The sequence below is a fragment of the Grammomys surdaster genome, unplaced genomic scaffold, assembly GCF_004785775.1.
Source record: "Grammomys surdaster isolate TR1022 unplaced genomic scaffold, NIH_TR_1.0 258, whole genome shotgun sequence".
Taxonomy (NCBI): Eukaryota; Metazoa; Chordata; class Mammalia; order Rodentia; family Muridae; genus Grammomys; species Grammomys surdaster.
Window position 1 is genome coordinate 739,332 of NW_021604699.1, and position 19,258 is coordinate 758,589.

The 19,258-nt window shown below is 37.6% G+C and overlaps 1 protein-coding gene across 1 annotated transcript in view; it reads left to right on the plus strand.

Moving 5' to 3' along the window:
- The window catches only part of Gmds (GDP-mannose 4,6-dehydratase), a 525,382-nt gene that overhangs the window by 235,438 nt on the left and 270,686 nt on the right, over positions 1 to 19,258 (plus strand). Inside the window, exon 7 of the mRNA XM_028775694.1 lies at positions 15,294 to 15,421. Coding sequence (XP_028631527.1) covers positions 15,294 to 15,421 — 128 coding nt within the window. The remainder of the gene's footprint in view (positions 1 to 15,293; positions 15,422 to 19,258) is intronic.

Genomic DNA, 19,258 nt, shown 5'->3' on the forward strand with positions numbered 1-19,258 from the left:
TAAATTTCACTTCAGTTTGTTATGGCATTAAAGGAAATAGTGCATGTGAAGCCAGGAGCACATTATCATTACTGCCATGACCACTATAAATTCCCCACATAGAGAAATAGATTCATTGTGTGTCTCTTCACAACTTAAATTATGATAGTAATAAACAGTATAATTTAGGTTGGGTATAGTGTAGTGGTAGCTACTTGCATAGCATATTTAAAGCCCTGGGTTTCATTAATAGCACCACAAAATAAAATTAAACACAAACCATTCAGTAGGAATAATAAATAGGAAATCAGTAAAGTAATTCATAATTTATTAAACTTGTTTTGCCTGGGCAAAGCACAAAGCTTCCAGAGCTTCTTTACTGGTAATTAAATAGTTAAGATGTGAGAAAGTAGTTACTGGATATCATGCTAGAAAAATGGTCTGTGCTTTTGCCTTGCGTATGAAACATGTTTAATTCTCAGATGTTGTTATATAGTTATTCTTGGTGTGGACTGATCTTAATGATTGATGATTTTTTTATTTAAGAATTTATTTTAATGGTAAATTCATTTATATGATGGTAACATATATCCAACCACCTGATGGATTTTTTAATGCTGAAAATGAAACCCAAAGTGCTAGCTAAGAGTATACTTGAAGACTACTAACTTGTGGGGTATGACTGAGGAAGTAAACTCTAAACAGTAATATTGCCTGAACAGCATTAGCGTAATGGCAATGCTAGCTGATCTGCCAACATGGATGGGAAATTCCTCCTGAAAAGTTCCTACATGAAGGAGTATATGTGGTCAATAGGTACTGAGAGTGGCAGTATCAGTGTCCTGTATGGACAAGCTTCCCCTATAGACTGCTGAAGTCTAAGCAGTCGGCCTTGAACATATATTTAGCAGCAATGTAGAGTATACACACACATGTATATGTATGAACATGTGTGTATGTGTAACAATAATAAGTGATCATGAACTTGGGAGGGGGAGCATTTATAGTAAGGTATGGCCTGTTCCATTTGTTACACTTTGTTTCCCCAAAATAAGCTTTGTTTCAGGCTTATTTAGATTTTTCAAAGTTTAAAATGCACTAGCACTTTTAAAATTAACATTAGTGAAAAAGTTAGGTCATCATCTAGGACAGGACTATGAAAGCAAATCTTTCACCTCAATTTTGTTACATAGTTGATAGAGAAACTAGGATTTAAGCTATCCTAGGACTGGGTCTGTCTGTCAGTTGTCAAAAGTTTTGTCTCATGTTACTTGGTTTATTGAAACTAATGTATGCCTCTTAATGATATGCTGGTAAACAGATACTTTCATCTTCTAGAACTCTTTAACTTATAAATTTATATAATTTCTCAATCTGATTTCTTGTGATTGTCTTACAAGTATTTATTCAGATTTGGTGAATAGGAAATCACAGACAGTGCTTTCATGCAAATAAAACTCCAGTGGGAAGAGTTGTGTTGCAGACTCTAAAATGCAATGGTAGGATCATAGGATGGGTAAGAAGGAGGGAAAGGAGGGAGGACATTTGTTTTCTGGGGTATTATATTCTATATCAATTATCTTTTTTGTTTCTATGATGAAATACTAGAGCAAACAATTTAAAGGGGAGGATTTATCATGGTTCATGGTTGCTTGTTCCCATGTGCTTTGACTTCAGGCACAAGTATGTAGAGGGAGGGTAGACAATAAGAATGGAGGAATAAGAAGTGGGCAGGGCAAGACAGAACTTCTAGGGATGCAGCCCCAGTGACTTACTTCTTCCAGCCAATTGTCTTTTCCTCCCAATGTTCCCACCACCTCCCAAAATATCACCACCAGCTGGGAAACAAGTGTTCAACACATGAGGCTGTGTGGAGTATTTTTGCATCAAACTGTTGAGGCCCATAATGGTGGCAATGGCCTAAAAACAATTACAGGTGTTATTGTTTTATGTTGTTAGTTCTGTTTGCACCTTAAATAATTTTTTTATCTTAGAAATACAAAGCATTCTCTTTAATCTCCATAGAAGGACATGTCAACTACTTGCTTGTAATCATTTTTCCTTTCAGATTTCTTACAATCATATACATCCATGAACAAGCTGTAACCCTTGAAAATAAAGTATTTTTCTTTTTTTTTTACAATGTTCTTATTTATTTATTTATTTATTTATTTATTCACTCCAGATTTTATTCCCCCCTTCCGGTCCACACTCGGATTGTTCCACATCCCATACCTCCTCCCTACCCCCTTTCTCCAGGAGGATGTCCCCCACCCCCACCTTCACACCACTAGACTTCCAAACTCCCGGGACTTGCATCCTCTTGAGGGTTAGGTGCATCTTCTCTGACTGAACCCAGAACCAGCAGTCCACTGCTGTGTATGTGTTGGAGGCTTCATATCAGCTGATATATGCTGCCTGGTTGGTGGTCCAGTGTTTGAGAGATCTCGGAGGTTCAGGTTAATTGAGACTGCTGGTCCTCCTACAGGGTTACCCTCCTCCTCAGCTTCTTCTAGCTTTTCCCTAATTCAACCACAGGAGTCAGCAGCTTCTGTCCATTGGTTGGGTGCAAATATCTGATCTGACTCTTTCAGCGGCTTGTTGGGTCTTTTGGAGGGCAATCATGATAGGTCCCTTTTTGTGAGCACTCTATCATCTCAGTAATAGTGCCAGGCCTTGGGACCTCCCCTTTAGCTGGATCCCACTTTGGGCGTGTCGCTAGACCTTCTTTTTCTCAGGCTCCTCTTCATTCCCATCCATGCAGTTCTTTCAATCAGGAACACTTTTTTCCAGAAAAGAAGCTTTCCCTTTTACTCACTTGTTACAGCTCCTGTTACTGCTTTTTGGAAACCCGTCTGAAGCCTTCTGTACATTCCTCTCTCCTTTGCCTTTGAATAGGAAGTCCAAAGCCATGGATACCTCAAGAAGAGGTAGATGATATTGTAAGAAAAATTCTATAAAACAAGTAGGAATATCAGAAAGTCCCTTCCTTATGTTTTTGTTCTCTGATCATTCACACAGACATACACTCATGCATGCATACATGTGTGCACGCACCCCATATCAGCAGCTTATTGACTAACCCAATATTTAGTGGTCAGCCTTTATTTCTAGTTATTCTTGATCTTACAATTAAACCCTTCTTTAAAAAAAAAAAAACCTCAAAGTTCCCAACTTTCTAGCAATAGTGACTACAGAGGATACAATGCTGTTTGCTTTCCTTGGGTGATAAATGCCCTCTGTACTTGTTTGTCCTCAGGTTTTTGCATGCCTTTGCTCTCTGTGACAGGAAGGAACAATAAAACCATATCAAAAGAGCTATGTAAGGTTATTATGGAAGGAGACACAGTTGCTCATTTTATAGACATTTATCCTAATTTTCTATCAGATGAAGAATTCGAATCAAAGGCCTTTTGAAGATTTTCTTATGTCGGTTACAGTCTTCATGTTGGGATGGCTGTAAGCCAACACTTCCTGTAGAGTTACTTTGAACATGAAATTCACAGAAAGTCACCCTGCTTTACTTCTTAAATATCACTATACTTTGGAGCTGGAATGGAAGCTGAAATGAAATTTTAGTCAAAGAGGTTTAAGTTTGAGCACTGTCAGCCAAATGTATAAACACTGTCATTCTGTGAAATAGCTGTATAAATGCTAAAATAAACCGCAAATATAAAGTGATTTGTGTTAAGTCATTTGTTTAATGTTAATGTCATTCTTGAAAAAAAAGGATTTGATTTCACAAGATGATATTTGTATCTCTGTACTAATCCCAGGAGCTTTCGATTCTTAGGTATATTGAATGTGCTTATAAAGAAATTCTTGTTTATATTTACCTCAAGTTCTTCTAGTGGAAGGCAAGGTCCTGTGTAGAGAACTCTACACATAGGAAGACAGAGAGTAAATTTACATGTGCTCAGAAGGGACACCAGCTGCCTGACATATCTAGGTAGTTTCTTTGTCATTGCCTGAAGTGTGCATGGGCTTGAGAAACAAGCATACCCCATTCAGAGTTTAAGCATGCCTGAGAATTTGGACTATCACAGAAGAAAAAAACAATTTAAATCACTGAATAGCTCTGACTTTTTCTTTCCTTGGCAAGACAGGGTGACTGAACATCTACCATCTGTTAGGTACCATACCAGCCTCTGTTAAAAGTGACAAATATAATGCTTGTCATTAAAAACTTCATGTAGGACAAGGACACTAACTCTCAATGTAATATAAGAGTGTGGAATCTTTACAAGAGCTGACCAAGGAGGACAGCAGAAGAGCTCTCCCTCCTCTTGTTGGAGAGCTCAGATTACCCATAGAGATGATAACTGAAGTGTCCAGCAGGAAGGGGCCCAGTGTGGACACAGATTTTCCTGCTGAGTACAGAGCATGTCTAGACGAGGAGAGCTTTGTTTGGTTTTTGTTTTATGGGGTTTTTTTTGTTTTTTGTTTTTTGTTTTTGCTGAGGGGGTCAGCAAACAATATGGCTAGAGTATCTATGCCACTTGTCAAAACTGTAAAAGGGCACATGGAAAGGAGGAGATACTCGGGAGGTGACATCAGAATAGTCTAACCTCTGTGACTACTCAAGAAAGAGTACTGTGGCTGGATTTATATTGAGAAAATATTGGAAGAAAGAAATGAGAATACAAGAATGTCACTTACTAGCCTTAATAGTGGTGACAGGAATTCTCAAAGAAAAATGTTTAGGGCCTGGGCCAGGTGGAATTGCTCAAGTTTGGACTTTTGATCTTTCTAAGACTCTGGCTTTAGAAATGCAAAAGCTCGTATCATTACATTTATGCACAATTTCTAATTAAATATAGGCAAACAGGTTCATATGGATGTTTTTTACATGTTAGAATGGCAGCAAGTGGGTGTTTTCTGCTGGGTGATTCCTCTTTGTCTGTCTGTCTGTCTGTCTCTCTCTCTCTTCTCCTCTCCCCCCCCCCCCGCCGTGGGTGTGTGTGTGTGTGTGTGTGCGTGTGCATGTGTGTGTGTGTGTGTTTTGTTTGTTTGCTTTAAGCTTTGTCTCAATTTTTCCAAGCTATCTGCTTCTGTGAAGCCAAAGCTAGGCTCACCAACACCTTCATATTCTCCACTGTAGAAGGAAATGGATTTCTTTTAATGGTCTTTAAAAGAGATCCAGGGAAAGTTAATACAGGCTTTTCCTTGGCTGTGGATGCTCTTGCAGCCACATAACAAGAGAATGGATTCTTTGGGTCAATACGAGTAGGCTGTCCCTCTGTAATACAAGTTGGTGCAGATTGGTAGAGTTAGGCAAACTCCACTAGTGACTGGCAAACAGGAGGAAAGCACAGTAATGCCTTATGGTGTGATCTGTAGTTAACTACTCTGAGTGTGGCTTACTAGAAGGTATATAGAAGAACTGCTTAAGAGTCCCAGAGAAGTGCAGTAGTCACAATGCAGAGAAATGATATAATAGGAATAGGGAGTGCTTTAGACTTCAAGAGCAAATAGAAGCCTTCAGTCATCATTGGCGCACAGCTCACCTGCAGGTGTATGCTCTCCCGGCCTTGACAGGTAACCCGAAGTGAACTGTCCACAGAGCATTCCTCAGCTCCCATCAGTCTCTTTGACACTCTGATGCCAGGGTTTTTAATTCTCCTAGTTCAGTTTCTCCTCCCAGCACTAGATCTTCCCTTGCAGCATGCAAGTATGTTGTTACTTTCTATCCCTTTGTGAAAATCATCACCACCTTCCAGCCATGCAGCGAAAGCTTTCAGGAAAAAGGCATGACTGTTTATTGTCTGTGTGGGTTTCTATTCTAGACTGCCTTTCTTTCTCCATCCCCACACACTGGTGCTGGGGATGGAAACTAGGACCTTGAACATACTAAATAGACTCTGCCAGTCACATTCCACACCTCTTCATCCTGTCTTGAGCCCTGTCATAGGTAGGAGTTTTTCCAAACAACTCAGAAGCTGTCTGATTCGGGCCCGAGTCACCTTTGAGCTGGCTTTCTTTTGGTCATTTCTCCATCTGTTTTTTTCATTACATAGCAGCATCTTGGCTTGGGCACTCCCTGGACTTTCCTTCTCCTCTGTTTGACCCTAAATGGGTCAGTGTCAATGAACTTGGTGTGTGGACCATTTGTTTTATTGTTCACTTCCCTCTTGGTGGTCTCAGCCAGTGTCTTGGACTTGAAATGGATGGCTCCCAAATGTGTGCTCTCAGCTACCACCCCCCACACAGGGCCAGCCTGAGTCACACTAATTTAGGGATGAAAATTCATCCTTGTATAGTCATAATTTAAAGATTCCATATTCATCCGCTCTCTGAAAGCTTGATTGGTACATAAAATGAATGGAAAGACGACAACATATCTGTGAGTGAGGTTGGTTTTATATGTAAATTTATTTTGATTGCTTGGCATTTATTTGTTAGGGGGTCTTCTGTTTGAATAAGACAGTGAGTGGGTTTGTTGCCTTGGAGAGGCTGGCAACTTTCCACAATCCTTATTTGTCTCAGCTGAGGATATAAAAACTAAGGAATACAAAAGATAGTGCCCCAGAAGGAGTTATGTGCCCCCAAGGTTAACAATGCCAAAGTTAAGAAATCCTTAAACATGGGTTATGAGTTTAAGTTATCTATTTGTGGAAATGCACTGAATATTTGATAAAAGTAGAAAAATTTTTTGAACAGCACTCTAAGCACATATTTATAAGTACTTGCCAAAAGATAGTAACTCTCCTGAAAAATGCACATTGTGAATTGCCCTCTTTCAAGCCTGGGGTTCCTTTAAACATGCCCACTGGATTGCGAGTACCTGCAGCTAAATAGTGTTGCTCTTGGCAAGGCTTGGTGAGCGAAATGAGGTATGGTCTCTCTGATCTCAGTAGTATGCTCAGTCAGCCATGACCTTCTCAGTGTCTCTTCTTTCTACACCCTGTCTACACCAAGCCATAGCCCAGGCAGTTCTCAGTGGGATGGCCAGAGATTACCACAGGGGAAACTCAGGGCCCCAACCAGAGAGGTTCACATGGGGTTCAGGATGAATTGGAATGACTTCTTATTTGCAAACTTTCTACTTTATATAACTTGAGATAAATAAACTATTGTGCAATGAAATAGATTTTTTTGTGAGAGTAACTAATGTTTCTTCAAATACTATTTGTATGCTGGCAGATGAAAATTTACATATATATATATATATATATATATATATATATCTCCATGTGAAAATAAAATCTTGTGAATCTATTCACATTCATATAGCAAAAATAAAACAATCTCACTTGTGATCATTCTTAGGGGTTAACTTAGCCAATATTAACTATGAAATACAGACCTTTGAAATACAATGATTTGGCTAGTATGCTAAGCATAAGAATTAGCAGACTTTCTCTGCTACTTTTAGGGAGTCAGTATCAGAAGTCTTGTATCACGTTCTGTCTTTTAAAAAATACTAAGCCACCAACCAAAAAGTATACATGGAGGGAGCCAGGATTCCAGATAGATATGTAGCTTTATCTGACATCAATGGGAAGGGAGGGAGGCTTGATGCCTCAGCGTAGGAGGCTGCTAGAGGAGTGAGGCAGGAGTGGGTGAATGGGTGGAGGAGCACCCTTACAGAGGCAAAGGGGAGAGAGGGGATTAGATAGGGGGATTGTGGAGGGGTAACCAGGAAGGGGCTATCAGTTGAAATGTAAACAAATAAAATTATTAACGAAAAATAAGATTATGGAAGTACAATGTGGTAAATACATTGAGACTTAACAGCTGATGATATTTTTTATAAACTTTGTAATTTAAAAAGAAACTGTGGAAATAAAAGCATCACACATCAAAATCAATAAGACCCAAAGTGTATAGTGTTTAATGAATTACTGAAGTTAGAATTGGCATTCAGAACGGAAGCTGTGAAACTTCACATTCCGCTTTAGACATTTAGTATCCAATATATTTTATGTACTTATCCACCACCAAAACAAAAGCTAGTCATAAGAGCAATAATCCTTATATGATAACATATGATAACACTTTCCTAACCCATGTCCGCTAGCTGCATTTGGTCTTAGCCCTTATAATTAGCCTTTCTTGTCCTCTTTCTTCAGGCTCTCCTGTGCCCACATGCACCTGTGTTTACATATATACATAAAGAATATCAAATTCATCAATTCTAGTATGTATACTATTCATACACTGAGGGCAATCAATGTCCTGGTCTTATACTGGTCATATATGAGAGAGATTTTTTATTAATTTTGTTAATTCTTTTCCTTCAGCTTTTCTTTTAAAAGGTATGTGACTACAGGATATTATGTTGACATTACAGTAGAAAGTTTGAATTACTGAGAATGATGTATATGTACATGCATTTGTACATTAATATACATTGATGTCAAGATCAGACATAGGAACAAAGCAAGGAAACCAGGAGTTTGCTGTGGCTCCAATCCACTCCACTTTCTGATGCATTGGTGCTGCTTAGCCTCATGGCCATCTGGTCATCTATTGTCACAGGAATGAGGCCGAGTACAGGCTAGAACCACAGACAACATGATTTTTAGCTCAGAACCTCATTAGAAAAAAAGTATAGTTGCTTGAAAATAGGCAAAAATTATAAGTAATTGCATTTGAGTTTGAGAATCAGTATGGACAAAACAAGTGAAACAGAATTTAGCTTTACACATGAGTTTTATCTATTTGTATATGTATCCAGCATGTAAAAACATAGAAAACAGGTTTCTGAACCTCTAAAGTGAGAATAAAATAAATATAAATAAATGTATCAGAGGTGGCACAGCATTCTTAAAGTACCCAGAACTACAGGCCAGGTTATCCTCCTGGAGCTCTGCCTTCATGACATTCCCTTTATATTAACAGGCAGGGGGCTCTGATACCCACATGGCATTTCCTTTCATACTTGTCCTGCTATAAGTGCTGCTCATACTTGAGGAATGCTCACATATGGCAGTGGGTAGAAGACTAGAGCCCTGTGTGGTAACTAATGAAGGGGGTGAGCCCCATGTATTAGTTTCTCCTTGGTCCCAGGAAAAATGAACACTGAGTCTATTAGGAAGAACTATCATTCTCCTAATCTCCTCTGGCCTTTTTAGTTATGTGATCTTTACATGTGCATTCCAGTTATTAGACAGTAATTCCCACTGAAGGCACAAGGCTGCAGTCCATTGTTAGTCAAAGTCAAAATCAGTAACAAATCAGTTGAGACTAGCTTGTGGTACTAAAATGTTGTCACCTTACCCCAAAGAGATCTCAAGGCCCAACTACTTACTAACCAGAGTGACAGTTCTCCTCTCAGGATTCTTTAATTCTTCTTAATTTACTGTTTTATCTGAAGTAATTTGGCCCTAAAAGCATTGATGGAAACTCAAAGAAATCTCATCTTTAGTCCACTGCTGTGGAGGTTGTATAAAGACAGGTGAATGAGAAAGATAAACACCTACCTTGTTAAAAGATTTATCATGCTAACCATCAAGCATTATACCTAACAGACGAGGTTTTCGTTGATGTGGCCTTTGACATGTAACTCTTCCTTGATTCCAAGTTACGATCCCAACTTTAAGGTAGACAGGTGAGAAGTTTCACTGCCTGGTTAGAGCAGAGCACTTAGAACACTTCCCACTCTTGACCCTTTTAACTAGAGAGTTTTATTTTTGAGACATGGTCTCTAGTAGTCCAGGAGCTTTCTATAGACAAGGCTGGCCTCAAACTCACAAGGAGCTCTCTGTATAGACCAGTATGGCTTCAAACTCACAGTGGAGCTCTCTATAGACCAGGCTGGTCTTCAACAGAGATCCAAGTGCAAAGATTAAAAAAGTGTGTACTGCCACACCCAGCTCACACTGGAGACATTTTTATAGAAATTCAAGTATATAGTCAGTAATCAAAAATTACAATCATAATGAAGTAAACATTAAATCAATTGTTTACTACTACTAAGTTGTAATTATTTGAAACAAGTTTTGTGTTACAGAAATTTACTGTTTGTCTTAGTTTGGTTTCATTGCTATGAAGAGACACAATGACCACAACAACTCTTATAAAGGCAAACATTTAATTGAGGCTGGCTTATGGTTTCAGAGACTCAGTCCATTATCACCATGCCAAGAAGCATGGAAGCATGGTGCTGAAGAAGGAGTTGAGAGTTCTTCATCCTGATGTAAAGGCAGCCAGGAAGAGACTATCTTCCATATTGATCATATCCTGATATGATATTTAATGATATTTAATTTAATGATATTTTTGGAGCTTCAAAGCCCACTCCCACAGTGACACACTTCTTCCAACAAGGCCCCACTTATTCTAATAAGGCCATACCTCCTAATAGTGTCACCCCCTGTAGGTCAGACATTCAAACACATGAGTCTATGGAAGCCAAACCTATTCAAACTACTACATTGTTTCCTAAAGGTTCTAGCAAGTTTGCATGCTAATAATATGGGTGTCCTTTTTCATTTTTCTTAAAGAAAGAAGTCTTGGCTTAAAATCTGATAATGCAGGATATCTTCAGATATTTGGATAAAATCATCTTAGGTGTTCTTCAGAGTTGATCAATATTTTAATGCTAAACTTGCTAATGCTGAGAATGCTGTGCCTCATAAATATGTAGTAAAAAATGTCAGAAGGGCTATTTCATAAGTTATTGGAAATTCTGTTTTAACCCTCAGCCGAAGTTCATTTTAATGAAAAATCAGCTACTCAAATAGTACTAGTTCATTGTTTTTACTTTTCTTATTTAATATTTTTATTTATCTTTAAGAATTTAATGCATTACAATGTATTTTTATCACATTCATTCTTCTCCCTTCAACTCCCGAATCCCCATATTCTCTTCCAAGCTTCATATGCTTCATGTTCTCTTGTTCCTCCTCCTGCTGCTCCTGCTCCTGTTCTTCCTGCTAATGCTTCTCCTCTTCTTCCTCCTCCTCTTCTCTTTGTCTTCTCCCTCCTCCTTCTTTTCCTACTGAGTCTAATCAGTGCTGTCTATAAGTGTACATGGTTATAGTGCTCAAACTTGATTTTTATAATCATCCTTATATGATACAATAATAAGATATAGACTAATTTAATAAATTCTGGAGAATGGTGCTAGAAAAATGCCAGAACTCCATCTTTTCTGTAATTAAGTTATTCAGATTCTCCAAGGGCAGAAACTTGAGCTGTATAGTAAAAGCACTGCAGCTCATCACACAGTGTAGTTGCAGGTCTAAATTCTAGGTTTTCATGGCATGGTATGGAGTGACATTGTATTTGTAGCACAAAATGAACATCATGTGTTCAGAACTGAGCCTGCAGTTATATGTGATGCAATGCAGGATGTAATATCCAGAAACACCACAGATTCGTTATGTATTTGGCATCTGTCTTTATCTATACATTTCTTTTTTATGTCTTGGAGATCCATTAAATTTTTCTTCTTACCCTATCTTATTTTTTCCCATGTGATCTGTGCTAGCCTGGAACTGAGGATTCAGAATCTCAGCACCCTGCATGCTGATATTACAAATGTGCACCACCATACCCAGTTTTCTGCCTTCAATTAAAAAAAATGAGTCATTATATTTTACCTATAATATATTTGTATTTCTAATGTGACAGTTTTCATAGCTGCTTTTTCTCTTGAACAGAAATTCTGTTCTTTTGCCAGTGCTAGCAAAACTCATGACCTCAAACCTTGTTTAATTCTGCTCTTATGAATACATTTACTTGGGTACTCTTTTTTTCTAGATTAGTGAGTTTATATTGAAAAGGTAACCTGATATGATTTGAAACATGCTTATGAAGGCTTCTAGTACAGTTTCACATATGCTGTTCCAAGTACTGCTTATTTACACCTATTGTCAATCCCAAGACTTCCAGAATTACACCTATAAGAAAGTCAGGAAAGAAGAAATTTGAGGTTTTCCATGAAACTAATTGTTACCACTGATACTGTTACCATTTAATGTAATAATTCTAGTAATGATTAACATGTATTATTTTCTAATTATACTACCACCATCAAACCCAGCCTTGAGTAGTATCACAGTGTCATGTACAACAAAGCTAAAATAAGCAAATTGGACTCCATCAAAACAAAACCTAGTAACAGCAAACATGTGCTTCAGGGAGCACCACTACAAGAGTGAAGACAGTGCACACAGTGAGAAGATACTTTTATATGGAGAGGCTTAGAGCTAAAGTGTATAAAGCATCTGGGATTCTGTAGTTAAAAGATTAGTAACCCAGCTAAAGCCTTCTCTAAAGATATCCAGTAAGCATTTAAATAAATATTCAATAAAATATCCAGTAAACGTATAAATAAAGATGATATCCATTAAGCATATGAAAGTTCTTTGTTGAAAAGCATATGAAAATAGATTGTTGATTTCACTAGCTTTTAGGGAAAGACAGGTCAGAGCCAATCCAGTACCTACTGAAGTGGCTGTAGTAAATAACAAGTGTTGGGGAGACCCCAGAGGTCCCACTGCTGTGAAAATGTAAAGTAGTTCTGCCCCTTTGAATACTGCTTCACAGTTTATGATAGACCATGTACAGTAACTGTGTGATCCACCAGTTCTGCCCCTAGGGATATTCCCCAAAGAAACAAACATATGTCCATACAAAAACTTGTATATAAACATCCATAGTGGCTTTATTCACAGTAGCTAAACAATGGAAGCAACTCAGTGACTACCTGCTGATGGCCGAGCAAATAAAATGTATTGTTTTTTCTACAGAAGAACATTAGCTATAGAGCTTTAATAATGTTCTGATTCAAGTACTATGTGTATCACCCTTATTATGTTATTCTAAATGAAAGAAATAATCACAGAATTATATGAAGTGTCTAGATTAAGCAAATCTAAAGATAAATGCTTCATCTCTGGTGCTTTGGTACTGCCTGACAGTAGACCAGGCCTGTTTGTTTCCAGTGCTTTGTGTCCTGTTCAGTGTTCATGCTGAGGTTATCCTGGGTAGAAAGTGAATCAGATGAAATCAGATGTTCCTTTGGATTCTGAAAAATATTAGTGCAGTGGAAAAAAACTCTCACTAATTCTTATTGGGAACACATTCTAATAAGTTGGTATCATTTGTTATACTCCTTCATTTTGAGATGATAGCATAGTCCCTTCAGTAAAGACAAACATAAACCTAGATTTAATTTAAAACTTGTGTGACAAAGCAGAAGAATATTAAAAATTTCAAAACTGTATCCACTAAATGCTTCTTAGTTTGAAAATGATCTTTCTTCATGGACTTCTGTGTTTTGTCAGTTACCTAGGAAAGCTGAAAGTTTGATTTCCTTTGGTTTTTGTTGTCAGTTGCTTTGAGACGAGGTCTTTTGCTGAGTTCAAGCTGACTGCAGATTTCAGTGCTCCTCCCTCTGCCTTTGGAGTGCTAAGATTTTAGCTTCACCCATCTTTAGTTTATTAATGCTTCTATGAGATGTTTGGTTATTTAAGCATTTGGTTTTCCATGTCCTTATTGTGTTTTTAATGATACAACATGCTGTGAATGCATAGAGCTTGTGTTTGAACTTATAGTCTATGTCCCTGCCTGAGTTTAGAAATCTATTTAGAATAGATTTTCCATGTTCCTGTGCCACTTTCTTCATAAGTCCAAACCTCTGTCGTGTTTGCCTCCATCCTCTGCCTGCACAAGGAGCAGAGGCAGAGTTCACCATCACATGGTGTTGGAAGCCATGTATCTAAAATGTAGAAAGTCAGTGGCATTTTCTGATATTATATCTAGATACAGAGACTTAAATGAAATCATCCCAGAAGTTCCTTTTAAGTTTATCCTCCTTTATGATAGGTAGGAACCTGACATGCATTATCCCAGTTACATATGTGGGGGAATTTGAGGGTGAGTCGGGGGGAGCAGGTGGATGGGTGGGGGCACATCCTCATAGAAGCAGGAGGGGGATGGGATGGGGGTTCCTGGGCAGCGGGGGGTGGAATGGGGTAAAGGGATAACATCTGAAATGTAAATAAAATATCCAATTAAAAAAAAAGAAAAGAAAAAACGTTTATCCTCCTTTATGATAGGTAGAAACCTGACATTCACTATCCCAGTTATTCAAGACTCTGACACAGGATCTCTTGAGCACAGGTCATAGGACCAGTCTGGTCAACAAGAATCAATCTCAATCAATCAATCTCTCTCTCTCTCTCTCTCTCTCTCTCTCTCTCTCTCTCTCTCTCTCTCTCCCCTCTCCTCTTCCCTCTATCCCTCCCTTCCTCCTTCCTTCCTCCTCTTCCCCTCTTTCCCTTCCTTCCTTTTCTTTCTCTCCTTCTCTCTCTCTCCCTCTCCTTTTCTCCCAGTCACCTTCTTCCTTCTTCCTTTTATTCTGTCTCCCCATATAAATATATATATGGGTAGATATATTTTTTGTTTTTATTTAACATATATATTAATATATATTAATATTTTGAGATAGATTCTTACTACATAGTCCAGAGTAGCCTGGAATTCATGACCACCCCCACTTCCATCTCAGTCTCCCTAATAGTGATATTACAGGTCTATAGCACCATATCCAATTTGAGACTTCATATATTAAGGAATGAGTAAAGAACAAAGAATAAAGTAAAGGTAAATGGACATTATCATTAAGAAATAGAAAATTAAAATAATTTGAAAGTTTTTGTTAATTTATGATATATTTCAAAATATTTGTAGAAAATTCAGAAACCCATTTTTCTAGACAGCATTTACATGAAACTGGAAAGTGATCTTACAGTAAGTATGGTACAGAGAAAGTCTTGACTTGAACTATGATTCTTTATATTTGGATGGATGTTCAGTTTTCTGGATGAGAGTGAGCACCACTTATTTTGTTAAGAGAAAGGCAGCCCAAAGAAAATCCTGTTGGGTTTCCTGTAACTAGTTTTACCCTGTGAACGGTTACTTTCCTCCCTCTTCCCATGAGCCCTAAAATAGCCTTATTAATAGAAATATATGATGTTTGTGTTTAAAAAAAATCAGGGTGGTCTTAGATGTCTGTCTTCCATTCTGGCATTTCCCTTTATACAACCCTTTAGAATTTTCTGTTTAAAAACTGGCATTCCAATAGCTTTTCTTTGGCCTAAAGCCTGGGTTACACATTGAAACAGCAAATTAGGAATGTTAAGACATCCTCCAAAGAAGAAATGTTTGTTATGAAAGTAGAGCTGATATGACACTTAGAATTAGATCTTCTTAACTTGTCTAAATGACAGCTAATGATCGTTCTTCTTTTTATATTGTTATTTTAGGGTGAGGGAATGGGATGAAAGAAATGCCCAGAGGCTGATACTGTGAATGTCAAATGTACTCTACTGATAATACATCTTTTGTCTCTTTTTTAGGAGCTAATTTTGTTACTCGAAAAATTAGCCGGTCAGTAGCTAAGATTTACCTTGGACAACTGGAATGTTTCAGTTTGGGAAATCTGGATGCCAAACGAGACTGGGGCCATGCCAAGGACTATGTGGAGGTAGGAACTGACTCATTACATTAAAACCGCCTGTATTAGTTTATACTTTAAATGCGAGGCCGGCAGTGAGAAACTTGACCTACAAGTGGTCAGAAAGAAGCTTCTGCTGACACAAATATGGCTAACTGTGCTAAACTGTTTAAAGGTCCATGGCTCAGAAGTGTACACTGGGTATGGTGAATATTACTTAACAAGGAAATCTTTTTCAAATTTTCTATTTTTGATCAAAATGAAAAGTGCTGGCCAGTGCTTTAAATGATAGATGTATATGTTGATATTTATAGTATTGGAAGGTTATTCTTAATTTTTCTAAAACTTTTATCCTACCTGACTTATTACATATTTCCTTCTTTCCCACAACAGCATTCACAGAACCACTAGTTCTGAAATCTTCAACAGATAATATCCAATCTTGGTTTATTTAATCTAAGACCTTTAGATATGGAGTCCCTCAAATTCCTCTCTAAGTACTGGTGTTAGGGAGCTTTCAGTTTTGTGCTCAGGTTGTAAGCCTCATACTTCTTGCCATTGCATACCACTGAGCTCTACCCATCCTGGTACTGCAAGATAAATATGTTATGGTTAAGTAGAAAGTTAGCTCTGGTATAGTTAAAACGCTCCACTCTTAGAATTTTTATAAAGTTAAGAATACCTTAGCTTTGTTTACTGAGTTATGTACAGAGTATAGTTTTCTTTTTCTTTTAAATCAAGTTTTCTTTGTTTTGGTTACCATGCTTTTAAATATCCATGTTGGTTCTGTGGCCAGTTTGGCTGAAAAATAAACATGATGTAGCTTGGAAGCGATGTCATCCATTCCCTGTCATTGCACAGTTGCTCACATACTCCTGTGCTCACATTAGATTCTGTCTTAAAGGAATTTTGTCTAGAAATTAGATCCAGCATCCCTGTGCACTGATTTGATCCAAAAGAAAGAACATTTACAAAAGTCAGTAGATCACAGTTCACTGATAGCACAGAAATTGATACAAACAAGAATGTGTTTCCATTCCTGTTTGTAACAACTAAAATCATGCATGAACTTGAGCAGGAAGTACTAGTTTATTTTATGCATGTAAATTATTATTTAAAATACAGAATACGGTAACATTTATTTTTTAAGATAGACTTCTAAGCTTTAATTACAAAGAAACATTTGTAGTAGGTATTCTTAGACATAAACTATTGTATCAAAACTATTCAAACTTTTAAAAAAGATAAAAAAGCAAAGAACGAAATGTGGACATGAGAAGCTGACCTTAAATGGAGAGAAATATTGTAACATACGCATGTTATTTTCTTAATAGCATTCATTGGTGGTTAGCCTTCTGTTATACATCTGCATATACTTAGAAATGCTGAGAACAGTGTCTCTAAAGTCATTTGCTTCAAGAACTAAATAGACTGAATTACATTCAATTATTTTATTATTTTTTGCTATTTGAACAAAGGAGACTGTGTTGGAACTCAGAAGTTCATTAAACCTTGATAATAAAGGAGATACCCCACCACACATTGAAAGTACCTTTTCTGGTTTTTGCTTTCTCATTATTCTTTCTTTGTTGCCATGCCTTTGAGATGAATACATGTAAAACCCTCACAGTAGTGGTGGGAATTGACCGTTTAATTAGATAAGAAAGAACAATATAAAGCAATGTGACTGTTGACTATGAACATAAATGATGAGAGAATCTTGTTACAACCAGTGGCCCTGTGTCCTTCTCAAAGTAGAATGGATCAAGTACCACTTCTAAGAGTTCCAGCCAGATCTGTGCACAAGGCCTACTTGTATTCAGATAAAAATGTAAAACTCATAAACATTTGCCTTAAATACTCTTAGAAAATTGTCTCAGATGAAGTCGTTGTTATGAGTGAATGACAAGATGGTGCAGTACAGTATGCCCCAAGGCCAGAATATGGAAAGATACATGCGGATCTGAGGTGATTGGGTCTTTAAATAAAATTGGGAAGGTGTCACATGGAAGCCACCCAGTTACTCACATGTTTTAAGGCTTCTACTTGACAGCGCAGTTGTTCTATAAGACAAATAGTTTTGTGTGTTGAAGATTTTCCTAGAGTTCCAGCAGTAATGTATGTCGCTGATGTGAGAACTTTTTTTCTTTATAGTTCTCATTTATATGCTATATAATAAGTCTAAATTCACTTGGTTCCTGGAAAAAAGATATCATTATTTTAAAAATACATAGTTTGCTACTATAAAGAAGTAGTGTTATTCTTTTTGGTTCTAAATTTATTAAAATGTTATTTTTACAGCCTTGCAGATACATCTATTTACCAAAATTAAAAGCAACAGTCATAAAAGTACAGAACAGCATGTCTTATTTGAGAAAGTATATTTCCTGACAGGGTGATCAGCTTGTTGGTAGGTGTAGAACAAACAGATCAAGCTGGTGTTTCATTTACACTTATTAATCATACACCGTGCCTCTCATTTATGCGCAAAGCTGTTGGTAAATCCAGAGGTTTTGCATTTAGATGTGGTGAACAATTGCCCTGCTTGCTGCAACATAGTAGATGTCAACAGTGAAGTTAATTGCTATTCTGCTAACACCAGTTATGCCTCAGTTTAACAGTCAGTGAAAGGGATATGACTACTCTAAAAAGTGCTGGTTACAATGTTGGGCATATGATACGCCCTCCATCTGTCTTATAAACATTTTTCAACAATTATACTGTCATTTTCTGTTGCTAGATCTGACTCATTAACATCTATGTACAGTCCTGCTCCTTATGTCAAAATGCTTTAAGAATAATTTAAGTGAACAAAATATTCATTCAAGTATGATCTATTCAGGAAAAAATTGTTACAATTTTCCAATTGTACTTTTATAAATATTTTAAAGTATGCAGAATGATGACCACCCTTCTTTCCTAATTAACACCAAATACTGCAACATTTTAAAAAGTACTATTACTAATTACCATAGCGCTAATGGCCAGCAGTTTTAAGTCTTTGTTTGTTTGTTTGTTTGTTTGTTTTCAAGACAGGGTTTCTCTGTAGACCAGGCTGGCCTCGAACTCAGAAATCCGCCTGCCTCTTCCTCCTAAGTGCTGGGATTGAAGGCATGCACCACCACTGGTCTTAATTTATGCAAACACAAGCTGTCAAGTTTTCATACTTCTCATAAAATATAGCTAGATCTCACCTGAAACTTTTTACATTTTTAAATTTTTCTTTAGTATTTTTCTGGGCTGATGTGATCTGCATGGCTTAGGGACTGACCTAGTTGGGATGAGATCCATGAAGGAAAGACAGACACACAGACATATGTACAGAAAAGCTGGAATGGATGGGCTGTGTACTCTTATTGGAACACACCAGCAGTCTAGAAAGTCAGCAAGTTTGTTTTATACATCTTTATTGAAGAGGCAGGTTTATGGTATTCATAAAGGGGTGGGTTGTTACCTAGAGCTGGAATCAGGAGACAGGCTTAGCTAATCTTTGGAGGGGTCACTGTAAGGGGAAGAAACTAGGAGTAAACATCTAGAAAGGAGCTGGAAGAGTTGCAGTTGATATTTTCCTAGTTAACCTTTTCTGCATGCACTGTCAACATCAGCATACAGATTGGGGAAGGTCTGTAATTCCCACTAGTCTGAAGCATTGGGGTCCTTAACATGCAGGGCTCCCATCAGACACATTCACTCAGACTTCCTCTGCTCTGCACACTGAGCCCTGCATGTTGTCATGCTGGCTTTCTTTCATGAGCACTGAAGGATGCCGTAGTGAGTGTGACAGTGTGCTGTGCACTGAAGGATCCCATAGTGAGTGTGGCAGTGTGCTGTGCACTGAAGGATGCCATAGTGAGTGTGACAGTGTGC